This window comes from Argentina silus (genome assembly GCF_951799395.1).
Source record: "Argentina silus genome assembly, chromosome: 4".
Lineage (NCBI taxonomy): Eukaryota > Metazoa > Chordata > Actinopteri > Argentiniformes > Argentinidae > Argentina > Argentina silus.
Window position 1 is genome coordinate 592,014 of NC_139658.1, and position 27,704 is coordinate 619,717.

At 41.2% G+C, this 27,704-nt stretch overlaps 1 protein-coding gene across 1 annotated transcript; it reads left to right on the forward strand.

The window, feature by feature from the left end:
• Nucleotides 1-1,038: 1,038 nt before the first annotated feature.
• Nucleotides 1,039-27,681, forward strand: cntn3b (contactin 3b; the record flags this gene model as incomplete). The annotated part of the gene is made up of 22 exons (XM_083669266.1): nt 1,039-1,093; nt 2,438-2,573; nt 8,409-8,584; nt 11,003-11,101; nt 13,238-13,441; nt 13,962-14,064; nt 14,475-14,659; nt 15,209-15,345; nt 15,879-16,008; nt 16,616-16,766; nt 17,277-17,404; nt 18,580-18,755; nt 20,807-20,924; nt 22,237-22,395; nt 22,557-22,706; nt 23,600-23,670; nt 24,086-24,320; nt 24,728-24,837; nt 26,219-26,405; nt 26,626-26,738; nt 26,874-27,039; nt 27,590-27,681. The coding sequence occupies 22 exons, from the start codon at nt 1,039-1,041 to the stop codon at nt 27,679-27,681; spliced, it is 3,081 nt and encodes a 1,026-aa protein (XP_083525392.1).
• Between the last annotated feature and the right edge of the window lie 23 nt (nt 27,682-27,704).

Consider the following 27,704-nt stretch of genomic DNA (forward strand, 5'->3'; position numbering starts at 1 on the left):
GACTAACATTTTAGTTTTTTTAGGCTACACACAAGCATAATTACTGAAATTATGTGACAAACTCAATGCAGGAATAGGGAGTCTACCTTTTCAGTAATGGTTTTGATCTGGCCTCTGTCATATACGTACAATAGGCCAGTTTTGAGGTTGTTGACCCATGTATAGTTTCTTAATATTTGAGGTCACCTTTCAAAGTCATCATTCGCCTCACGGTGGCACACCTATGATGTTTCATTATTTTCGGGCTGTTCACTTTGGAGGAATGGCCTGATCTAGTATGCACTATCCACTTTTTAAATGATAGACAGGAACCTTTCAGAGAGATTAAGTTTGTTAATAAATAATGTGAACCACCATCTTCGGCACAGATGGACTCTATCCAACTATTGTGTAACTTGGTAGGGTAATTTGAGTGCTTTGTAGTCATTTTGCTTTGCCATCGCCAAAGCATCGCCATACTTATTCACACAGGACATTTTAGTTAGTAATTTTTAACTATTTTTATACAATTTCTATACAACATGTTTCACTTTAAATGTGTTGAGTAGATTGTTTAAAACAAATCTGAATTAAATGCATTTCAGTTTCAGGCTCACAAAATGTGAAAACTGTGTAGTGGTTCACATACTTTTTCTCAGCACTGTATATTTCGTATTACACTATATTTAACAATCATGCCCATTTGCTATTTAAGAGCGATAAATACTGTTTTCAAGAACTGTACCATCCAATATTAACATACATTAGCTATGGCATAATGTCTGAAATATGTACTACCTTTACCTCTCCATAGTCAGTGGATTTGTGCTTCCTTCCAACTTTAACACTTCCAAAAAGAATCAAGAAATTAATTGTGTAACTTTCTGCTCACTGTAATCATGTTTTGATGTTAAATGCTTGTCATATTTGGCTCAAAATGTCTTATTTTAATTATTTCTATAATTACTTTCCCCTCAGATTAAGATTTGAGAATTCAAGGGAAAGCATTCCATTCACAAGCAATTGGATGAGAGTTGTATTTGCCCTTGGCAACTGAAGATGATGTTACTATGGAAACGACTTGTGCTGCTATCAATCATGGTTTGCCTTGCAGGTAAGATGTTTTACTACACATTTTATTCAAGACGAGGGGTATTTGCTGTTTAATTATATAACAGCTTATATGATTTTTCATTATACCCAAGTTAGATGATTTATGCTTATGTTAACGTTGTAGTTTCCACAATGTTTATCATTTCATATAACTCCTCGTACTGTGTGTCTTTATGGCAAGGATTCTAACATACAGTGCTTCTAATTGGAGCACCCACATTGAAGGTATATAGTTTACAGTATTACAGTATGGTGTGTCCTATTGCTGTCTCATCGAACTCCAGTCTAACATGGAAATTATACAGTCATACAGAATATGTTGCCAACATAATTTAAGCAGGTTTTAAGCAGATTTTGATTGATGTTACAGTACACACTGAAATTAAACATACTGTCCACAAAAATGTTATAACATATAACATATATTCTGTATTGTATGATAGGTACATTCCAAACATATTCTAGTTTTCTCTTTGGTTGTTGATAAGAAGCTGATGAAGATACGCAAACAGTATTCATAACCAACCTGATTTATACAGATGAGGTTGAATCATTTAAAATGCAGTTTATCATATGCATGTATAGTATTTACATCCATCTCTTGAGCCGCATACTGCATTTGCACCACCAGGGACATCTGGGATCCCATTCCTATTCCTGTGTATGACATGCCAAAGATCATTATCAGGATCCTTGGGATAGAACTGAGTCTGCATTTTAGCTCAAACAACTTGCCACAGCACATCATTATGCCCTTGTGGTCATCTGGGATTGGGAGAGAAATCCAGACCACCACACCAAAGAGGAGGTTGAGTGCAAATCTGTCAATGAATGTAATTTAAATAGTTTTGTCATAGCTCATGGGTTATTCACACCCATTTCTCAAGGGAAGAGGGTAGCATAGCTAATGTTGCCTTTGTTTTTTATAGTAAACCATTTGTGAGACAGGAAAACAGGTCCACAGACACCAAGGTTCTACAGTATATGAAATACCACCTGGACAGCACATATTTCAACTTCACATGATACTGTAGAACATGTCTAAATCATGGAAAACCCTCTTTTAGATTCAGGATCTCTATACACTGGGAACTAAATATTTGTAGTATAAGGACAATACATTTTGTATGAGAGCAGCAGGTTTAGAGAAATCACACTCTGCTGGTGTGAAGGAATTTCATAATTTATATACTGTATTGTCATTCAACACCTGTTTGTTCACACATATTGTCTGCATCTTTTTTTAGCTATGACAGAACGTTCACTACTTCACAACAGTTTTATAATAAGATTTAAAAGGCCAGTTGTTTAAGACAGTACCACAGCCTCTGTTCCTTCTCTCCAGCTTGTGCAGAAGATGTCATATTCCAAGGGCCAAGATGGAGGACAGAGCCCAGTGACCTCATTTTACCCATCAACTCCCCAGACCAGGACACTACCATGAGGTGTGAGGCAGAGGGGATACCCTCGCCACAGTACAGGTAAAGTAGCCCACCTACTCTACATTTACCACAATGCAGTGGAGAACTGCCATTTATACTGATATTTAACTGGTGTGTTTCAGCAAATCTGCAGTGGTTCTCTCAAGGAAATCAAGTAGGCTACTGACAATATTGATTGTTATTTATTCAGGGAAGCCACGACCACTATTGTGGTAGAGATACTGTATCATCTAAGAAACACGATTAACTACTAGACAGCAACTTAATTGAGCCTAAATTCCAAAAGCTTAAAACAAATGTATAATTATTTGAGCTATAATTTCAAGGGAGAGCCAGTGAGGCACGATCTAATGAATACTTCAGAGATGTGAGTCTAGTTATCTTTATAACAGATTTGATTTCGGTTGCTCTACGATTGAAGCTAATGTTTTATAATGTGCCACACTGCTTAATAAATCATTAGGAATGTAAGAAGATTTCAATGACTAATTTGTACTCTAGATCCTTTGATATCCTTCTGGTTATTCCCTTGCCATGAGACTGTCTGAAAATGGCAGCCCCCGCTGTTTTTGTGGTAGATTATGTTTCGTAGCTTGGTCAGCATCATGTAAATGCACAGCAAGCAGTTGAGAGAGGCAATAACCTTGTGAGTGACATTCTGTTAAACGCTTACATTTCCTCGCATGCGTCTGTGCTGAAAACATGGTCTTAGAGCAGCAGTAGGGGGGTATCATTATACTTATTGTGCAAGCTGAGCGATCCAAAGATGAGCTGAACCATTATACTTGCATACTTGAGAATGAAGTGGAGTGGATGTGTTTTCTCACTATTGGACTGCTTACTATTCAGCCAAAGTGTTTCTCATTGGGATAAATTGTGGGTTATACACAGGCACCCCTGTCAGTGGGTGTCTTTTTTCTTTCTTTTTTTAATACAGATCTTGTGTTCTTGTGATGGTGTGTGTGACAGTATGTGGAAGTCTATGTGCGTCATCTAGGCTACTGGTTAAATTGTGTCACTGCTGTCTGTTGGATCCTATACTTTTCACTCACTCTAACCATTACGTTATTCTCCTGTCAAAAGTCGCCAGAATTGCTTGTTTAACAAGTGATGGGCAACATTTTTGCTGTGTACATAAAGGGAGGGGGGGGCGGGGGGCGGGGTCATTGTCAGAATCTGGAAAAATAGACAAAATGCGAGGTGTTCACCTTATTCCATCTCGCATTAGGTTGCTCTCTCTTACTATATGCGATCACTTTGTGTGGTGGTGCCTGACATAGGCTCCTGCTAGACTGTAGTGTGTTTGATGAGTTGGGATTGACATACTGACAAATATACAGTGTAAAAAATATTGTGCTTGCTTAAAAAAAGTGAGGCAACTATTTGCATCAGCTTTTAAAGTTTTACCAACAAATCTGAGTTTTATGTCATTATTGTAAATTGGATCTACTTAATATTTCTATTCTATTTTATATATATATATATATATATATATATATATATATATATATATATATATATATACAGTATCAGTCAAAGGTTTGGACACACCTTGCCAAGAGTGTGCAAAGCTGTCATCAAAGCAAAAGGTGGCTACTTTGAAGAATTAAAATATAAAACATATTCTGGTTTGTTTAACACTTTTTTGTTTACTACATAATTCCATGTGTTCCTTCATAGTTTTGATGTCTGTAGAAAATAATAGAAAATAAAGAAAAACCATTGAATGAGAAGGTGTGTCCAAACTTTTGACTGGTACTGTATATATACCTATATATTATACCTATATATATTTGACTCAATTTTCTTCTGTAACTATTACTCTGTTACTCAATTACAGTTCAATAAGGGCCCTAAAAAGGTTCTTCTAAGGGTGCACCTCTAAAGAAAAAAAACACAGTTTTTTGTGAGTGATTCACAAACTTTGTCAAAGTGAAAGAACTTTAGTTGACAATTGTATGGTAGTTGGAGGGCAGGATCTACAGTATAGACTTGCACACACTTCGACTTGCCGGTCGAACCACCCTAACAAAACACTTGCATGAATATAAGCTCAAATGTAATATAGTTATAATCAAATGGAAGAACCAAGAACCAACATCATAGATACATAAGTTAGTGAGATAATGCAACAGAAAGAACAGAAATTAACAATTACCCACAATGCCCTTGCAACACAAGGAAGCACATTTGCATATTTGCTAGGGAATTATGGGTAAGTGTGAAATTCTGTTCTTTGTGGCACATTATCTCACTAACCAATGTGCCTGTGATGTTGGTACTTATTTGATTCTAACTGTATTAATATACATCTGCACTCATGTTCATGTGTTTTGTTAGGGTGGTATTGTTTTGATATACAGTACAGGTCATGAGAATTTCAGTTAAGTAAATGCATAAATGTAAGTAAATGTAATTTAATATTTTTTAGTAGATGCATGCACTCAAAAAGAATTTGTTGAGATGCAGCTGGCTGCATTGAATATGTATTTTTGAATATGATGTTTGTGGAACATTCATGTAATATGAATTAATGTAATATGAATGAAATATTCATGTAAAGATAGAAACATTATAGATTTTTGTGAGTTATCTTTACTAAGCCCACATAACAGTTATAACATAAATATTTTCCTGGATTAAAAATGTGCATGGACTGTTAATGCAATATTGAATACCATAGTTCATGAGCTATAGTACATTAAAGCTATTCGACACTAGGGATGCCATTGTTAACATGTACTGTATACTGTATGAATGACCATGCTGTCATTGTCAGCAACACCAGGTTCCATGTTGACCAATGAAAAAAACAGGCCTTATAGCATGCCATTAAAACCAAATGTATACACAGAGCATAGCTCTAAATTCAATGAAACACACTTTCATGGTAGGGGATTGACATTTATGGCAATGCTTTTAAAGACACTGCTTTAGCCCGTAGATTTACTTTCAGTAGAGGGATCATTTGTGGCTTTATTTGGGTTGCACCAGAGTATATGCTTGACACTGACTGTTCTTGACTTGTGTCCCCTCAGGCAAGGAAATGACTTTTGTCCTGATGATTAAAAGTGAAACATAAATGTTTAGCAATACATTTCCCTAACTCTAAAATCATGACCTCAAATGCCCTGAATGGTTTGTCCTGACTGTCCTCTGCCTTTGAACTCCAAATGGACATGCATTGACCTCTCATTGTTCAAGGCTATGCTTAAATTTGCTTATACATTTTCATGTATATTTTCATGATTTCCTATCAAAGCATTTTAAAAATTATGCAAAGGTAACTATCTATCTACAGTACACAATTGAAGTAAATGTTCTTGGCTGTTTTTGGCATCAAACTTTGCTGTCAAAATTTATGTTAGTCCTTGTCAGTGACCCCCAACAAACAATCATTTTGGCAAGTGTAAACTGAACTTGATGTAGAATCAAGGGTGAAGTGGCCATTGGACAACAAATGAGATCATGCAGATGTTCCCTATCACTTAATGTGACTTCAGGGAGATATTGTCACAGTTTCTTTTAGTTTATGGTTTTGTACTGAATTAGGCCTCTGAGGACATTTAGGCAATTTGTGTTTCTCATTTACTCTGAGAAGCGATCACAGCATGGAGTCAGTGAATAGGACTTGTATGCACCCCCTGCCCTGACAAAGTCTCGAATGAATTCTATCATTTTGAATAAAATCAAGTTCAATGATTTTTTTTATTTATTTATTTATTTCATTAGCAGGAGAGAACTTGTACAAGGGGGGTAGTGGGGGTGAAGAGGTCTCTAGGGTTGGGGTTAGGGTTAGTATAGGGGGGGTAGTGAGGGTGAAGCGGTCTTTAGGAGGGACTGTTAAGATGTAGCCTGAAGAGATGGGTTTTCAATCTACGGCGGAAGATCGGAAGTGACTCTGCAGTCCTGACAGTAGTGGGAAGCTCATCTACCAAAGTTTATATGGGGGTTGAGACCGATTGCCACTTGTCTCCTGGTCATCAGCAGAATAATAGTGATGCTGTGATTATCTGTGTGTGTGCGTGCATGCGAGCGTGCGTATGTGCGTGCATGCATGGCCCCGGGGGATGCCAGCTGAGGTGAGAGGCTGGAGACGCCGCTGCAGCACCATTTCCTGCCTCTATTTGATGAAGAGGCCTCATGCAAAATTGATGTGAACCTCAAGGTCGGACAGAGTTCAACCAGACCTTGCCAGGAGAAGCCCATGGCCTCGAGCTAGCCACAGAAAAATAGGGGAACTATTTTCCTTTGTTGTATGTTTGTGTCCTTCTGTCTGATACCTTGAATTAATTCACTCTCATTTTGGGGATTTTTGTGAAGCAGTTCGATACCTGTACAGTATCTAAATGAGTTAAATGAGGTTAAATGAGGAGAAGAGACACTGTTGAGAATGCAGAAGAAATCCAGGTAGTGGAGTGGAGTTGTGCTTTGCTGCTCATTACTTCAGTGCTGGCAACAGGTTTAAGGGCACAGATTGTTTCACAGGCCACTGCATGCTGTTTATAACAATCATACACTTTCACAGAAAAATAATTGGAGCCAGCTGTCTTTATGTATTTTTCGCTCACAACACAGCTGGTAAAAACCATTTTACTGACTGTTTGCAAGATACATATAATTTCGAATGATGATAATGATGATGAGGATGATGATGAAGATGATACCTCAAGAACAATATAAATATGATCTCTATGGAGAGTTTTCACCGCAGGGTTTTCAATTGGGCGTGAGTAATTCGGAGTGTGAGTAATTTCACAGTTGCTTTTGGCAAATTCACACCAGCCATGTGTTGAGATGATTTGTCTTTCTGTCCTGAAATGGGTCATCGTTCTCTGTCACCTAGCCTGCACGAGCAGGGAGTGTTCATAGCCAGGCCTTGTTGGTCTCTACTTAGTGGGGGCAGGTGAGGGGTGTTTTTGACTGGTTGTCTGCTTTTCAAATTGAATAGTGTCTTGTTGTTTGAGGTGTTACTGCAGGATGTGATGGGGGTGGCTTAGTGACTGTGTGTGGCGTGCCTAGACACCCTCACACCCAGCAGAGCTCAGCCATCTGGCTCCAGGGGTGTCTGATCTGCTCAGGCTGCCTACCGTCCTCTCCCATTAACTTGTATGGCCAACCACCCACCCCCAGCATCCTACTCCCATCACACTAACCCCCATCTCACCCTTTAAATATGGGAGATACAGTATTCCTCCCGCGTCTCTGTATACTTACATAATGGAACATATCTGCTGAGTGATTTGGAATATGCAGTCATGACTCTTTTAAATGCAATTGAGGTAGAATGCAGTATCAAATTGTCTTTTTTGAAATATGTATATTTGTAACTTCAGAAACATAGGCTTCATCACATAACTTCAAACATTTAAAAAATATTTTTTGGTTCCTGGAATGGTGACAATGTAAGTCAGACGAAGTGAAAGGCCCAGTGTGATAGATGAATAATGCAGGCAACAACATGAAAGACAGCTCCATCTTTTGTAGTCTGTCAGACGGGAGTCTACGGAGAGTCATGACTGGTTTTAAGGCTGTGTGAAGCACAATTTTCTCTGCTCGTTAGTTTCCTGAAAAGGAAAAATAATATAGATTTTTTTTCTCATCATTGGAATTGTCATTTCACGGTCTCCGAATGGTATTGCTCAAGCAGATTCAAAAGCCTCATCCTAATCATGCATTACTTCTTGCATTCTAAAGTGGAAAATAATCCATACTTATCATGTCTCCCAGCTTCATTCAAACATGTTTTCACTATTTTCCATCTTGGTGTGCTCAGAATGCCTAGCTGGGCCCATCAGATTGATCCATGTGATAAATGTTTGTGAGTGTGCATCTCCAGAGGCCTGGCTGCTGATTGTGTTTGCGTCTTTCCAGATGGTCACTAAACGGAACACTCATTGATCTGGGGAGTGACTACCGGCGTCACATGTCTGGGGGCAACCTGATCATTAGCAGTCTGGACAGGGACCAAGACACAGGGATATACCAGTGCACTGCCTTCAACACATGGGGTACCATCCTCAGCCGCAGAGCCAGCCTGCAATTCGCATGTAAGTGATCAGGCTACTACTCCCTAATGTATTATGCTTGTATTATGTATTATGTGTGTGTGTGTGTGTGTGTGTGTGTGTGTGTGTGTGTGTGTGTGTGTGTGTGTGTGTGTGTGTGTGTGTGTGTGTGTGTGTGTCTGTGTGGCCTCTCTGTCTTTAATATTCTTCTTGTTTGGTATGCTCCAAATAGATTTCTGAAAAGGGAAATGGTAATCGAATGAAATGTCAGATGCAACAACCACAGTGGGTGAGGCAGCTTCTGACTGCCTCTGAACTACATTGATTCTCATTAGGCTGTGTGGTTCCAGCTTTGACAGCGTCTGTGCACACTCTGTATTGACTAATACATTGCCAGGCTACACCAGCCTCTGCAATCTGGACTTGAAAAAAACCCAACACAAATAAATCTTAAGAAGCGCCTAAAAACTTTGCACAAATGTGGTGGAAGGAACAGCATTGTAGGCAGATAAGACAAGTGCAAGCCTGTGTGCTGTTACACAGAGGGGGATTTGAGTGTGAGGCTTTGGCATGGGCCTCTACCTTAGAGAGCAGACAGTGTAGACACACAACTCGCCTGATCATGCTGTCTGACTATTGATCATGCCCCTGGGTTAGAGAGCCTTTCACTTCCCCTTAAGACATGGACTGCCATTATCCCTATGGCTGGATAATGAATCTCACTTGTGGGGGACTGAGTGAGAAGAGGATCTGCTTGACATTTATTGTCTAGTTGAATACAGAGATTGGAGGTCTTGGAGATGGGGATATAGCTACATACGTACTATGCTTGCTTTTTCCTATAACCGATAAGAGAAATGACCTGTCGTAAGACAAGGATGTTTCGCCTGCGTCCCCTGCCTCCTGAATCTATCTCTGTGCTATACCCTCATCCTACTTTAGGCTACATTTCAAAGAACTATTTCACTTCTCCAAGACTGGACAATACACACCATATGGCTATTTTTTTCTTTGCAAGGCACAATATCAAAAGAATTCCATTCCAAGATACTTGTAGTTTGAGTAGCTATTGTTTTACAGTGAATATAGAACAAGCTTGATGAGCTGGCAAGGTGTTTGATACAGTACCTCTATATGTTTTTCCTGGCTCCACTCCCAACACATTCTCATTGGCTCTCTGAGCCTGAGTGTGTGCTGCGGAAGCGTTATGCTTGTGAAATCCCTCATTCTGCTGCAGTTAGCCGGCAGGAGCAGGCTGCTGCTGCATCTTAACACCAAGGCCCTGGTGTGTCTCTACCCACCACTGTACTACTCTGTGTGAGACAACTGAATGTCAGTCTTACCTTCTTAGGCCCACCTCCCACAGTTTCCAAAAATAATATTATCATAATCATCCGCCCGTTTAGATATGCTTCGTCTGTCAGGCTGGTGTCTGTGTCTAACTACTCCAATGCTTTGGAATCATACTTTGGCTTCCGGGAGATTTAAACCCCAGCAGGTTGCTAAGACCTACATTTCTGTAGCATGGTGGCTCTGTGGAGTGTTCTATGAGTGTCCTATGGCTCTATAGTGAGATAGTGACTCCTCCTTTGGCCCCATGGGTGTCTCCTGCTGTCACTGGGCTGTGTTAGATTTCACTGCTGTCATCAGAGACCTGCTCATTAATCTTCCCTCTCTCTCTCTCTCTCTCTCTCTCTCTCTCTCTCCCTCCCTCTCCCACTGACTCTCCTCCATAGTAATCCTCCTCCTCTCCTAATTTCTCTTATCGGTCACACTGACTTTCTTTTGTTTGTGTTGGGAGCCTGACTCCAGGCTGTTTGCTTGAGGGTGCAGACAGAGTACACACTAAGTAGGGCTACAGTGGCTACAGCCCATCAGTCATGGAACCAACGGTGTTTTATCATCACAGGTACAAGCTGTGTTTGGCAGTGTTTCCCCGTTCATTTGCAGGGATGAATTGCTCTGAGAGTATCGATGGGGAAGATAATGCTTTTAAGTGTGAGATTACACTGCACTTAATAATGATGTTGGTTATTGCTCCTGGCACTGAAACCCGTTATTCATCATGCACTCTGTGTTGTGTGATCTGTCCCTCCAATTTGTTTTCCTCCCCTTATTTTATCCCTGTGCAAGTTAATCTCCTGATATCATAACAATTGGGTGTTGCAAGGTATCCATCATGTAGGGAAGGCCACCAATTACATACAATGAAAGCATTGTGTGGTTGTTAGGATGTTTTAAGGCAATAATGTATGTACTGTACCAGTTGATGTGTTTCTGCAATAGGCCTACAATAGGATTTTACATTCCTGAACACATCATCACATGGAAGATTATTGTGTGTATGAAAATGTACCAAACTGAACAGTTCAGTTGGCATTCAGTGTAGCCAAGTGCTAAAGTAAGAGCTTTGTCCACTCTTCTGTTTGCTTAGTAACCCTGGATGTTTTTTTTAATCAGACCTAGATAACTTCAAAACCCAAACCACCAGGAGTGCTGTCAATGTCCGAGAGGGCCAAGGAGTGGTGTTGTTATGTGGACCACCTATGCATTCTGGAGGTAAGTTTGTATCTTTGAACTTCTACTGTACATGTTGTTGCATGTTAGTCACTATTCACAACAAGTATTTTTGGCCTTGAAGGTATGATAATGATGATGATGATGATGATGATGATGAAGAAGAGGATGATGAAGTTGATGATGGCGATGATGGTGATAGTGGTTGAATTTTTTGCACTTCATTTAAAAACCACCAGCTTCTATGTTTATAACCTTTATATTTGTTACCTCCTATCAGCAATTATTCTCTACCAGGCGCAAATGAAACTTAGTTCATCCAGATAGTTACAAAACAACTAAGCCTCGCCTGACTGGCCTCTTTTTATTTTTCATTGGGGACACTTTCCTTCAATTAGAGCCAAATCTGGAGGCAAATAAAAACATGTTCCTCAAATTGGAGTCTTAATTTGATCATTAGGCAATGCATTTCTAGCAAAGTGGTTTTAAAACCTGGATTAAAGAATCAATTTCAACCTATTCCACAACAATTGTAACTCATTTACTCAATACCCTAAAGTCAACACAAACATTCCTGACTCTTATGTGTTCAATTCACACAGACATGATGGCGCATACAGGTGAGATGGTGAACTAATCCACATAAAGTTAGAAAAAAACTATAGACTATAAAACTAAGGCTACAGTATGTGCAATTTATTAGTACCTTACTCAGGACAGGTTTCACTAGCATTGACTAACAAGCTTGGAACACAAACATGTTGCAAACATGAACAGGATGACCACTCACCTTATACAACGAACACTATGATGTCTTTGTATGTTGTCTTTTGCATAGTGAACAGTGTGCAGGGATGTGCTTGCAGGGATGTGTACAGCAGTGTAGAGCTGAGGAAGTGCTAATGGATCAGAGTGCCCAGTGTGAAACCCAGTGAGACAGCCTCACTCTTATATGAGCTTATGATTGACTTTTTTGTTGTCATCATGGCAATATTATGTTATGTTTGGTCTCCATTTTAAAGAAACAAATAAGAGTGAATGCATTAAGTGTGACACATGCTCTCAGTGCATTCTGAAGCTTGAATGTCATGCATAACCTTGAACTCGTAAGAACCATCATTATCTGCTGCCTATTAGGCATCCCCGCAGGTTTTCATTCTGCCTCAGCGGTTCAAATGTAGGAATAGCCTTTTTTCCACAGCATATCATGTAACATAGACATGGCCACAAATGAAATATTGTTACTTGCTAAAGTGATTGCATTACTTGTTCCATCCAATATTTGTTTATTCTTGAGGGCTCAATTATAAGATGGTGTCTTTGTTTGCGTCTCGCCCAGGCCTGTTTGTAACTTTGTCCTGTTATGTAATGCGTTTGTGTTCAATAATAAAATAGGTTGTTGCACTACATTCCCATTCTTCTCTTGACTTGTATTTTCTTGACAAATGCTATCACTGCTCATTACGGCCACATAGCTCAGCGTCAGGGATCCCCTGTCTTGCTTGCTTAATCAGAATGAATTGGTTTCGGCATCGGTGAACCGACTGCCAAGACATGATCCCAGCCAAGGTTGCGAGGCGTGCTCCCCGGGGGGACAGGAGATGAGTGACAGTCGCTGCATACACCTTGTAGTTCCGCACACGGCGCTGCTCTGCTCGCCTCCGTGGCAGTACAGTACCTCGCTCCTGCGAATCTGTGCACTCTCTCTACAGGATGACACAGTAATGCTTGGTGGCAGCTCTCTGTTCTTTAGCTAGGCTTGTTGGCTGAGGAGGAGTGTGGCATGCATGAGTCAAGCCTGGAAGAACCCCCTGTCCCCAGTCAGTCAGGGAACGGACGGGGCATGTGTCATGAGAGTGCCAGTGAGGCGCTGTAATCCATTTTGTTTCGCTCCCTTTCCTGTGAACGCTCTTTCTTGTGCATCAATAGCTGTTATATTTGTCATGTCTTGGTATCCATTGTGAAGGAAGCTGAAATAAGGAGAGGGCAATGTTATGATGTGCCGACATTATCTGCTTAAAATGTGTTTATTTTATTCATTTAACAAGTGTAATGTCTGCAGTGTGTGGAATTGTGCATACGTACTGTAAACATCATTCCCTTTTCTTTTCAAGAAGGCATTTTTCCACGTGGCCTACTTCTATACTGTATTTACTGGCATGTTCCTTTGCATCGTAGAACTCACGTTCGCCTGGATCTTCAATGAATACCCATACTTTGTCCAGCAAGACAGTCGTCGCTTTGTCTCCCAGGAGACAGGGAGCCTGTACATTGCTAAAGTGGAGCCCTCTGATGTGGGCAACTACACCTGTGTTGTCAACAACAGCATCACCAGAGGGAAAGTCCTCAGCTCTCCGACCCTACTGGTCTTAAGGAATGATGGTAAGGCCCCATCTGCTCCTATACGGTCCCATAAACAGAGATACAGAGGCTTGATCAGCAAAACTGGAAGCAAACTGCCTAGTTCAAGCCCCTTCAGAAGAGATTCAGTATGAATTAAATCTGACTAAGCTTTGACTGAGTACGACATAGATCATTCTTCCCAAATCTTCTGTCATGGTGCTTTTCGTAATTGATAAATGGTAAAGAAGCATACTAGTGTCTCTCATAGGGTGAGAGTTTTCACCCTCCTACTATAGTGGCTTGCACATGTAATGCTGTCTAAAAAGACAAGCCATCTCCACAGGAGAAACCCCTGCCCTCCATGCCTTCCCCCCAGGTGTGATCTTTGAATCTTTTATAAACCCTTTCCTCCAGTGATCTCTTCTGTTCCACACACACAAAGACTTTTTGTGTTTCTGGTCTATTGTTATTGTTTTGTCTTTCTTCTAGGGCGTGTAAGCATGGATGCCATAAATCATTGATGCACAAATGCAGCTTGTGTATTGTCTCCCTGTCATAGGAGCCATGGGTGAATATGAACCCAAAATAGAAGTTCATTTCCCAGACACAGTTCCAGCTGCGAAGGGATCAGCAGTGAAACTGGAATGTTTCGCTCTTGGAAAGTAAGTCAGAGTGTGTGTGCACGTGTGTGCCTGACAACACGTGTGTGTGTTATGTCTGTCTTTCTGATTAGGAGGTGCTACTTGCAGGGTACTGAAATAGCAGCTACTGTAAGTCATCCAAAGCTGTGTCTTGAAGTCAAGTATCGCAAATTCATAGGGGAGTACAGACAGCAATATCACATCGTAGGGGTGTGGAAATCAAACGCCCTTTCATACATTTCCCAAGAAGGCAAAGCCGTTGAAATTTGAGACAGTGAAAATGGATGATAGCCAGATTTGTAGGGTACAGTAATTCTAAAGGCTATGCCTCCTCCTTTGAGAGAAATATAATTCCATTAGGTGGAACCTCTGTAGTTAATCACATCACATTTTTTCACCTAATCATGAGGGCTTTCTCTCTCCTCCTGCAGCCCAGTCCCAGAAATAAGCTGGAGGAGAACCAGTGGAGTTCCATTTCCCAGTAAAGTCAAGATGAAGAACTCCAACGCTGTCCTGGAAATCCCGAATTTCCAGCAGGAAGACACAGGGACCTATGAGTGTATGGCAGAAAATAGCAGAGGCAAAAACGCAGCGCGAGGTCGTATCTCCTTCCATGGTAAGTGATCCATTTGAAATTACATTGAAGGGAATCCAGAGAGAATTATGAGTCAATGTGCTTTGGTAATAGATATCCACATTTGTAAATGGATGCTTGTAGTCAGAATACTGGCTCTGGCCTCAGTCGTCTGCAAGAAAACCTGGCTGTTTAGCATGTTCACTGAGATATTAGCATAGTAATTGTGGGAAATGATGGAATATTCATTCAGGCTGTAAAAGCAAAATGGAAATATTATTTCAGTGGCCCATAATGACAACAATTTATTTTCAGTCAGTGTCTTCAGTGTCCCTTTTATGGTTGTCATGCTGCAATGAAGTACTTGATCTGTATTTAAAAGTGACAAATCACACTTAATGAATAAAAAATGAATAAAAACTGTTAAATTTTAATTTAGCATTTTCAGTTTCATTCTTATTGTTGACAGAGTTTACGAAGAACATTCTTTATTTGTGGGAAAGTGCTGCACTGCTGCCTGTGAGATCTGTGAGATAGTTCTGCATCTAGTTACATTGTACAGTTTCATTTTATTATTACCTCTTTCCATAGCAAAACCCCATTGGCTCCAGACAATGATTGACTCTGCTCTGTCCATTGAGGAGAACCTCTTTTGGGACTGTAAGGCCAATGGGAAGCCCAAGCCCTCCTACAGCTGGCTGAGGAATGGAGAGAACCTCATGGCAGAGGTATGGAGCACTGTGAGACCATCAGACCAGAGCATCCAGAGGGGTTCAACCCCCCCCTCAGCCCACATTTAGAACACACTGATGAAGCTGATCTGAGGGAGCGGTCCCACAGACACATCAAATCAGTATCCCCGTGTAGTATGTTACTTTCAGGCTCTCTGAACAGCTGATGGGGTTAAAATTCAGTCTGACTAAGACATCAGCAGAAAAAAAAATCAGACCTGTCTTAGTGGCTTTTCCAATTGGATGGCCATGGGAAATAAATTGCTTATTAGTGTGCTACTGGTATTGTCAACATCGCTTTTTTCTCTTTCCATTGAAGCTGCAGGTCAGCATTTTGCCCCTGCCCCCTTCTCCCTATCCCTGTCCCAATCTGAGCATACATCCAGCGCTGTAAAGTTTTCTCCTCCCTCCCTCCCTCCCTCCCCCTCCCTCTCTCCTTGTCCCTTCATTCAGTAATTGCATTCGTGTCTGTAGACACAATAGACTGCCCCAGCAATCCGTATGCAGATCTGCCTGTTTCTTATCCACAGGGCCGTGTACAAATCGAAAACGGAGCTCTCTCCATAGCTGCATTAAACCTGTCAGACGCTGGGATGTATCAGTGTGTGGCTGAAAACAAACATGGCATTATTTATTCCAGCACTGAGCTAATGGTGTTAGGTAAGATTGCTTTCCTCTCTGCTTTCATGCACGTCTATCTGGCTGTGTGTGTGTGTGTTTGATCATCTTCTTAAAGATAGAACTACCAACCTGCCATTGCCCTTTTCAACAATCACTCCGCAGCCTCATTGAATGCCACTCCGGCTCCAGAGGAGAAAATATGAATCTGATGGAGTGTCTCATTTTACTTTCAATCGTTTCATCATATTGATTTTGATAGTACAAATGCATTGCATTGTGGCATCAGAGGGCTTTCTCATGTAGATGGCATATCGATTTATTCTGAGAGCTTTGATGACTTCTGTCTGCCTGACTAGATGAGAAATTCACTTTTGTCTTGATATTTAATGACACTGAGAGGGCTCAAATGATGGCTAACAAAACGTGATGATGGCAGACAAGGCCCAGAGTTTAGAGTGAGGTCTACAGGAGGAAGAAGATGGCTTCATTGCTGAAGCCTTGTAGCAGTTCCTATAGAGATACCCTCTCTTCTGCCAGAGGCTAGGAGAGAGTCAATCTCAGTACAGCACAGTTGATCTGGATGGTTCAAGTTGTCTGTTTTACCCATAGACATACATCATTGGTTTTACCCCTGCATTTCCCACAGCTTCACCTCCCAGCTTCTCCAAGAACCCACTGAGGGCCGTGCTGAAAGCTCGCTCAGGCAGTGAAGTCATTCTAGAGTGCAAGCCCCAAGCCTCGCCCCCAGCAATTAGCCTGTGGAAGAAAGGCAGTGAGATCCTGCAGAGAAACGAGAGGTAGGAAAAAATGAGAGTCGATATGAATATCTTTTTTTCCTTCACATTCAGTACAAGTGCAGTTGTATTTGGCCTCTTTGTGGATGCATAGAAGGAAAGGTTAATGAATGGAATAAGAGGAAAACAGGCACTAGAAAATGTACACACCGTTGGCGTACTGTACAGTATGTAGCCTCATGTCCAAAGGCCTGAATTTGGAAATAGGTTGTTATATTCAAATATAGGGATCTCAGGTGGAGGAGGCTCGTGGATAACAAGAATGTGTGAAATGTGACGTTAGGGAGCCAATTTCAGGGGGAATAAAAAAAATACAAAATCCATTCTATTGTCAGAAGTGAAAGGATACCTTATTCATGGTAGTACACACATTGAATTTTTGATTTGATGTTGAAAAACAGTAAGGCCACTGTACATCATTACACTTATACAGTACTGGATTCCTGCAGTGCCCTCAGAAAACATAGGCTACCAACTATAAGCAAAAGCAATAACTGTTCCCCATCCCCCCAGGATTACTCTGCTCCCCAATGGGACACTGAAGATTGCCAACATAACCAGGAGGGATGCAGCCAGTTATACGTGCATCGCTAAGAATCAGTTTGGGACTGCAAGCACCACTGGAAGGCTTCTTATCACAGGTGAGATATTACAAAGTTCATGCAATTCAATCTACACATCACCCACAACATGTTACAGGGACCTTTTGTTGTGGTTCATCCTCATGATTTTTCTAACTAAAGGTCATTTTTACCTTAAACCTGTGTCCTGTCTGTCCTTCCATAATGTTTATAATGATACTGGTTCATTGTTGTTTTGTCTGTGCACATAGTCAAGGTTGTTATTTTCTAATTAAAGCCGTCAGAATAGATTTCACTTCACCAGAGTGGTTAAATAGTCAATAATTTATTTTACTGCAATTAGATTTATGGAAGCTTCGACGTACATAATGTGTCAATTGTGAAGGAAATTTACGAATGTATCCTTAGATGACCTTAATATCTGTGAGAAAAGAAGAAAAACAACTCCTAATATGAAAATGTGACAAACAGGCAAGTTCCTATCTGAACTCGCCACACACAGATGTGAATCCACAAGGCTAGTTTTCAAGGCCGCACTCCCTGTTCTCTGCACCAAATGTATTAATGCTTTGTATGCACTTTCCTTATCTAGTTTGTATTAATATCTCTGTGTTTGTGCTGCTCTTGGTCAGTCAGCCTACAGTGCTACTCTGATCCATACTCGAGTGTGACTTATTCTGTATCGGTGTTCGCTGTTTGACTAACAATAAATAACACAAAGACAGTTGTCTGTTTCTCTCCAAGAATTTATTAAACTCGGTTTGATTTCCACCACATCAGTGTATCCATGTGGTACATGTATTGTATGTGTTGCAGCCGCCCTCCTTGTTTTTCTCATTAGCTTTTTCTGCCATACACCAACAGCTGAACCCTTTAATCTAATGAAATGTAATTATCCTGACCTTTCTTTCACAAGGCTCTCATACCCCACTGCATTCAATTCGCTGCAGCCACCATTGGGACTACATTCTGCTTACATAATCCTATTTCAAAATGTTCCCCCAAATTGATGACACAAATAAGAAGTGTCAACCAGAAATGTTGTTTAATGACAGTGAAGAGAAACTATTTAGAAAGTTAAATGCTACTTAAAAGCAAGATAAACACAGTGGTTATGATCTGTACCTGTTGTAATGATGGCATGACATAGCCATAACGATGAATTATTAGTTTCGGTGTCATTGTGTCCATGCAGAGACATTAAGATTAAGACTCTGTTGTGGTTGTCTGGACAGAACCCACTAGAATTACCCAGAGGCCTACTAACATGGAGATCATTGTTGGCGAGAGCATCGTGCTGCCCTGCCAGATTGCCTGCGATCCAGCCCTGGATGTCACTTTCTCCTGGGCCTTCAACGGGCAGCTCATCGACTTCCAAAGGGACGGGGATCATTTTGAGAGAGTGGGAGGGGTGAGTCATCAGGAGCATTAAGCAATGACTGGAAGGCTATTCTAGGATTAATTGGGACATACTGCGTATGTGGCACACTTTGTAAAACGCTGTCGGTTATTTCAATATGTGTAGGCCACAGTGTTAAACATTGAACAGTTAAGTATTAAGAAATATAGTATTTATACTGTATGAAGGATCACACTTAGCAGCAGTTTTAGCCTTTGATATTGTACCGGTAGGCTCCTGTATTTAATTGTATTTAATTTAACATTTGTCTTCGTCACAGACCACCTATAATTTGTCTACCTATCTATTAGAAAGGCATTGTGAATTGTGGTGTGCTTTTCTTAAAGCACTCTAAAGGTGAAAAGCCATAGTATTCATTGTAATCCCTGCCTACACTGTTTCAATGGGAGAAGGGGCCTTATTAATTAAAAGTCTTTTTACTTTTCATTCCTCCAACTTCTAATTTGTCCACCTCAAGGGATAACATTTTGTTATCTCTCCTTGCTGTAATTGAATTTGAATACCTATTTGTGAATCTTGTGCCCTGAAATAATTTCGTAATGAGTTGGTTGGCATTAACCAAGGGCAAGCCTGGCACAAGTCAAATGTTCATTTGAAGTCCTCATGACTTAAAATAATGATAAGAGACTACACTTTGTTAAACATGCGTTCCTTTTGATAGAGAGCAAAGTAATTTGTTCTAGGCTTGTCTTTGCCAATTTGTTCTATAAAATCATCTTCATCCAAGGTTCATTGTATGACAGAACTCCATAAAAATACATTTAAGTTTCTGTTGATATCAGAGCTGACCCCCCCCCCCCCCCCCCCCCGGCCCCCCCTCCACCCCCCTACAGTACCACTAGTTTATGTCACCCCTGCATGGATACAAATGGCAATTACAAATGGCATTGACATTTGTGATACGCATACAATGACATACAGTTCTCACAGATTCTGTTTCTCCTGCCCAGGGAGATTACCAGCCCCTCTCAACAGCTTCCGATGAATTAATTAACATAATTACAGCAGATCTGCCTCATGACATGCTGCCTGCCAAAGCATGGGCTTTTAACCCTTTCCTATCCAGTCTGGGCAGCTGGTGGTTGACATGTGAGAGGCAGACATGGCCCGAGTGTGTAGACTGTCAGAGGAGAGGGAGGGAGGCAGGCAGCCCCTCAGCCAGACATGAGTGCCGCTCTGCTCCTCTGTCATTGCCTTAGAGAGGTGAGGATTCCAGGGCGTTCATGCCCAATTGCAGCAGAGCTGAGCCATGGTCACTGCCCAGTGAGTTGATGAAATCTGCCGTGACTTGAGTGTGTCTAACCTAGCTAGCCCTCAGGTGAATGATCTCTAGACAAGCACACACTCTATTTTAGAGTCCTAAAGTTGGACACACTCTGTGACATACTACTTCAGGTGGTGAACATTGGATTTTGTTGACTTTGAGTCCCAAAGACAGGCCTTGTTATGTACCTAATAACCACTTTATACCATTTGGATAGTTATTATACCTCCTTTGATATAGAAATAAATAATATAATATAAATAAACAATATTAATTTTGAATCCATTCCACATTATCTTATGTAACCGTACTTAAGCCCTGTGTCAGATGAGAGAATTAGCTGTATCTATTTAATCACATCCTGCTCATCTGTGTTTTTTTTGTTTTTCTTTTATCAGCTTAAGTTTCCCTGTAGCATTGAAGTGCACACTGTTTTATTTATAACAATATTAGCTCTTACTCACTTGTACTCATTTCTCTTTCTGGCTTATGTAATTATGGAATAATTAGGATCATCTTGCCAATTAGCCTGAGTGTGTTTGTTTTGTGGGTCCTGTGCGAGGCCAATAGGATTATTTGTGTATACTGCAGAGCTTCTGACGTTCTTGTTGGTTTCCGTGTGTCAGTAGACTCTGTAGCCTGAGGACCACATGAAGCTCAGTACAAAGAGTCACCTCAATGTCAAACCTAGCGTTTTGCATAAGCAAGAATGATTAAAAAATGTAGAGCTTTCATTAGCATTGTTTACCTTACACAAGATGTTGTATTTTCCTTGTAGAGCATATCAGGGGATCTGATGATTCGTAACATCCAACTGAATCATGGAGGGAAGTATGTGTGTGTCATTGACACTGACGTGGAGAGCCTGTCTGCTTCCGCCATCTTGGTTGTGAAAGGTAAGAGAACCAACTGTCAGCGTTGTATGGTACCTTTATGAAAAATCCTGTTTACTTGATTCTGGCTACTATGAGAATCACATTGATAAAAAGAAATTCAAACATTTCTCAAAAATTACTCAAAACACACTTTGCACATAAACAAAATCATGTGCAGACACATTGACCAAATAAAATGTGATATGTTAACTCATTGGAACTGAAATTGTTGTCTGCATGACACATATTATTTCTAAGCAATCTAGTAATGCAAATAGTGGCTTTAATGATACAGTGTATGAAAAATGTCTGTAATTTAAGAAACATACATTATGCCAAGCAGGATGCTGATGGTACAGTATTATGCTAACGGGTGATAACGGTGCAGACAAATATCCAAGGAAGAATGCATTATTTATACACATGCATGTGGATTCATTCATCTTACTTAAACAAATGGCATGAGATATACAGTAGGAGGCCTTATATAAACAGTTGCTTACAGTCAAGCATTTAAAGATAATAATTAGCATGGCAGAATTTGAAACAAGCATAGACTGTAGACACTGGTACATCTGTGACTGAAGCTCACACAGTGGTAGTTGACATGTGATTGGTGTGCCATATGTCATCATTGTTGCTTATATTTGGTGATTTGCATTGGTATTCATGCCCATAGCAAACACTGCTGTCCCAAGTGTTTTGGAAAGGCTATGTGTATTACATAAAATTGCTTTAATTGGCTCATTTACACATTGGCAAAATAGGCATTGGCAGAGAAAGCATCTGAATAATGGAACAGTGGTTGCAGAAAACACCAACAACGTGGCACAGTAACATGTAACATTCATATTCTCTCTCTCTCTCTCTCTCTCTCTCTCTCTCTCTCTCTCTCTCTCTCTCTCTCTCTCTCTCTCTCTCTCTCTCTCTCTCTCTATCTATCTATCTATCTATCTATCTGTCACACACATACAAGACACACACACACACACACACACACACACACACACACACACACACACACACACACACACACACACACACACAAATTGTTCCCCTCAAATGTCCCTGCTGCCCAGTGTTAGTGATTGCATGTTCTTAATCACTTTGCCGCCTCGCATATCACACATAGAGAATGAAAGGTCCCTGTAAGGACCAAGGACATAGCTGTTAATTAGAAGGAGGGAGTGTGATGGCCTTGATATGTAGCAGGGCCAGCAGTAAAGGAAGCCAGGGAGGGAGGATGTTGAGTTGGAGTATGGGGCTGGAGTAGGGGGGGGGGGATATGGATCTCCAGTAGAGGCTCACTCTGCTAATTGTCTGATTGAGTCAGGTCCCCCAGGCCCCCCGGACACAGTAGCGGTGGAGGAGATCACTGACAGCACAGCTCAGCTATCATGGAGCCCCGGCAGAGACAACGGTAGCCCCATCACTGGCTACATCATCCAGGCTAGGACCCCCTTCACTGTGGGCTGGCAGGCTGTGGACACAGGTAAGTAACACACCTACATACACACCTTGGCTGTTCTCATCTGGTTAGATACATGCATATACATAAAGCTGACATAGCAGTATTGTAGTTCGCGTTGCGATTTGAATTCATTTTAATTTGTGTGAGATTCTAATTTGGAACTGTCTACTCTCCTCATCCAGTCCCTGAGGTGATTAATGGCAACACCCTGACAGCCACTGTGTTGGGTCTCAATGCCTGGGTGGAGTATGAATTCAGGGTAGTGGCCCGCAATAGTGTGGGCATGGGAGAGCCTAGTCCAGCCTCTGCCAAGACCAGAACAGAGGATGCCAGTGAGTATCTCTCCTCTTCCCTGCTCTCTGGATTACACACACACACACACACACACACACACACACGCACGCACGCACGCACACACACACACACACACACACACACACACACACACACACACACACACACACACACACACACACACACACACACACACACACACGCACGCGCACATACGCATGCCCGCACAAACACTCAGACACACACGCATGTATGCACACACACGCATGTATGCAGACACACACACACACACACACACACACACACACAAACACACACACAAACACACACACACACACACACCCCTGACATCTTGAACCATTTGCTGATTTGACAGATTAAATGTGATGGACCATTTACTTTAGGGTGGCATATACACATAAGGCTGCACATGAGTGGTCCACAAATCTGTTGTGCCACTGCACTGGAACAGTTGTCAAGTCAAATTTCATTTGTTGAATATTACTGTAAGCTTAACAGCCAATGTTTTAACATGATCGTTCATGACTGTCAAGGGAGGGAAGTTTGTAGATCTGTAAAATAGAAAACAATATCCAGAGTGCATTATAAAGGGGCAATCTGTAATTGATACATCATTTATTTATTAATTATATATAGCCATTGATTCTTGAAGAATAAAATGTTTTACTCCATTGTTTGTAATTGTAAACACACACTGTGTAGCTTAACAACTGTCATTTTGATCTCATGGATTGTCAGTCCTTCAGCTCTGTCTATGAAACTGAGAGTGGTTACATTTCTACAGCCGGCAGGGAGCCCGCTTTGTTGTTGTTTGAATTACAGATTGCACCTTTAAAGCTTTGTCGTGAGGCTAGACATTTAGCTCTGTTAACTGCATTATAATTGCTCTCCTCTGGGCTTTGCCTCGCAGCGCCGGATACAGCTCCCACTGATGTTGGAGGTGGAGGCGGCACAAAATCTGAATTAGTGATAACATGGGAGGTAAGTCATCTGTCAGATTTTACTGTTGTCTCCATAGCTGGGTAATGGTTTTGCTTAATTGTGCAGAATTGAATGGAGCAATTTTATGATCTGCACTAGAGCCAGCCCCTCCCCTCTGGGCTGGCCTCCGAGCGCCATTACTCCCCCCGAATGTGATTCTGCTGAGGGACAGAGTGTTTCTTCGAAGCCCACTTCAGCCACAATTATGTTCCCATGCAGGAAGAAAGATAAGGCAAGAGGTGATTCTAGCACTTTTGTGGATTGTGATGCAGTGGAAACGACTGCATATAATCATTGCAGACCGTGTAGCTAGCTAAAGTCCCCTCAGGCTGGTGCTTGAGGACAGAGGCGGGGGCATCTGTGTCTTTGTCTGTATGCGTTTTAATATCACTATAGTTTTGTGTTTCGCTCCCAGCCCGTGTCTGAGGAAATGCAGAATGGAGAGGGCTTTGGTTACATCATCGCCTTCCGGCCGCTGGGCGCTGTCACCTGGACGCGAGCAGTCATCTCCACTCCTGGGGTGGCCCGATACGTCTTCCGCAATGACACCATCTCTCCCTTCTCCCCGTTCGACGTGAAGGTTGGAGCATACAACAACAGAGGGGAGGGGCCCTTCAGTTCTATAGCCACAGTGTTCTCAGCAGAGGAAGGTAAAGACAATCCAGGCTGGAAGGAGTCACACTCAAACAGCCCCTAATCTTTTCTCTCTGAGCCATGACCTCGAATAGTTATGATGAAATAAGTTGGTTCAGACATTTTTTCTTCCCTCTCAAGCTAGGAATGTCAACTTGATATTAGTTATTGTGTCAGTAGATTACAGGAAATCCTAGCAGACACTTACTACACCGCGCTGTCAGTGAGGTATTTTGTTAATTGAATTTGCCGTGCAGATATTCTTCCCTTACGTCAGTCACAGATCCCATTAAAAAACAAGCCGAGGCAATAGCTCTCCAGTGAAACTACAGGTCTATTCTCTGCCTTCAGCTGATTCCTATTAGTGTGTTTGATGGTGTTGGATGAGTCTGTGAAGATTCTCACCAGTGCTCTATTTCTGCAGTTCCCAGTGTGGCTCCTAAGAGGGTTTGGGGCAGGAGTGTGTCCTCAGCTCAAATTGAAGTGATCTGGGAAGCCCTCCCCTCCACCTCTGAAAGAGTGCTTGGATATGAGGTAGGATTCTCTGGATATTCAAAGTACACAAAAATGAAATATTATGATGTTAACTACACTATATTTGTATCCTGTAGGTAAAGAAACTACTGTACTTCATTTGATTCATCAAGACATGCTAAGATCCCTTGAAGTGATACAAATTGTGCAAAAATGGCTGTATAGCAATAGCTCTTGCAGTGCTTTCAATAATGTTGACACAACCTTATTCACTTTTGATAACATTTATGTATCATTATGTATCACTATTGCCACTTTACTGCAGTATCTGAAAGCCAATAAGAAATGCCCCCATCCTTTTAAGAATGCAAGGAGAGCAATGCATTCTCTCCCAGTGCTCTTTCAATCTCTGTCACCTCTGCCCCTCGACACAAAACGCGCTGGTTGCCATGGCACTGGCTATATTGTCTGAATAGAATAGCACCATCATGTCACCAAATAGGATCTCAGAGTGGCTTTTGTATGGGAAATCTGTTAGTATGCATCTACAGTGTATGAGTTTGGCTACAGTGTGTGACACCTTTTGAAACAGTATAATTCATTTTCTAAAGAGATGACAGTTGACAGTTCCAGAATAATGGGCTATTTACTACAGTACAGTACATCTCTAATGAGAAATTGGTGTAGAAGTCAAAGGAAAGCAAATGATCTCTAACAGATAATGTGTGTTGTTACATTGTTTTGGGTGAAAAAAATCCAATTTTCTATTTTCTAATAGTTTGACTTGCATTGTGAATGCCAGGAATGTAGTTTTGCATATCCCAAGGGCAGATTTCACATTTGCTCTCTAATTATTTATTGACTTAACTCTTATGTCACTTAATACCAGAGACATGAATATTGAATATGACCCCAAGCTAGCATTGGATTATTTCATTTGCTTCATGAAATATCTCTTCACCTGCACTCTTAATTGAAAGTTAATACCCTAAAGGAAAGCAATTAGGCACTGTATCTTCTGTTAAATTCCTCCATGTTGTCACTAGCTGTTCTGCATTACTACAGATACAACATTTATGTCATTGAAAGTCCTCTATGAATTCTAAATATCCAGTGGTGATGTGTAAGAGTTTATATTTCGTTGGAACAAAAGCAAGGAGAATTGACATGTTATTTCAATAGAATATTCACATACTGTGGGTAGTCATAAGAAAATGTATCATATTTAGTATCACTAATTGTGGGCCCAAACATAAGAAAATGTGTTATTCATTTGAATGCCAGTCAAATGGCATTACAGATTGGTTGGTGAAGTACTAATTGTAATTATTTGATTAAGTGAATAACATAAAAGGCTTGTGGAAAAAAGTCCCTTTGGACAGAATATAACTGCTTCTGTTTGATATCTCAATGTCTTGACTTGTTATTCTCTGGTAAACAGGTGGTGTATTGGGAGGACGACACCAAGCCTGACACAGTGGGCAAAATGAGGATATCTGGCAACTACACAGCCGTTAAGGTTACAGGGCTGAAAGCAAACACACAGTATTACTTGGCGGTGACAGCTTTTAACACGGCTGGGACGGGGCCTCAGTCTGTGCCCATCAACGCCACCACCAAGAAGCCACGTGAGTATTTCACTAGGCAGTGGGAGTGGCTGGGGTTGATTCAGTTCTTCAGTGATTTGGGTTACATGCATCAATAAACATAGCATACATAAACATCAAAAAGAAAAAACCTAATCATTTAGGAATCTCTTTCTTTTCGTCTCCCTCTTTCTTTCCGTCTTCCCTCGCTCCCTCTCCCTCACTGCCTCTCCCTCGCTCTCTCTCTCTCTCTGTCCTGCAGCACCAGGACAGCCTCCTCTGAACGTAGAGTGGACCATGATTGGTTCCTTGCTCACTCTGCATTGGGATCCTGTTATAGCTATTGAGACAGAGTCAGAGGTCATTGGATATCAGGTACTATTCTGTATGTCATACCTTATGTGACTGTGAATGTCCTTTCTTCTTATCATTTTGAACTAGTGTGCTTTGCAATGTTACTGTGTGTACATTGTTATATTTTCATTGTGTATTTTGCATTGCCGCTGCTAGGTGCTGTTGAGAAGGCACAGGTATAATGACGTCAACACAATTCTTACAAACAAGACCACAATGGAGCTGACCCTCTCTGCCAACGAGAACTATCTTATCCAGATCAAGGCCCTGAGTGAGGGCGGTGAAGGTGTGGGCAGTGAACCCATCCACATCCACAAATTAAGTAAGTTTGCACCTTCCCCTCTCAACATTTCTCTTTCTGTGTCCATTGATAAAGCCTTAGTGATGATTCAATCAGTTAAATAGCACATTTATTTTGGCCTCGTTGGCTCCTTTTCCAACCATGTGTAATAGACTTCTTTCCAGCGCTAGAAACGCAACCTTTTTAGAAATGCATGTGCAGTGTCATCCGTCTTTGCCATTGGGTTATTATTCCTTGTTGACTGGCTGCACAGCTCTGCGGCATATGAAATAGTACAATGCCCCCCCTCTGCTGTGCAAAATTGAAACGCGGTTAAGTTTCTACTCTAAAGAGGTTTGCTCTCTGATGTGATACAAACCTTATCTCCTCAGTATACTTTAATGGCATCTCCTGTTGAAAGCCATTAATAATGTAGATATGGAAAGCACTATGTAATTCACAGTTGCCCTTTGATTTACAATGACTTGTCAGAAGATTGAGTGCATAGAGAAACAAAATGCAGATTTTCCCTCGTTTTGAAAAGGGGACATTTTTTGTTCTTGACGAGCTGCTCTGCTGGTTTTGCTTTCAGGCATGGGCGCACGGGGCTCGGGAGCCTCTGGCCTCAGCCCGCTGTATCTCTCTGCAGTCCTCATCAGTGCACTCCTCAGCTCGTCCTGGTGATGCCCTCCTATCACAGTGCTTCT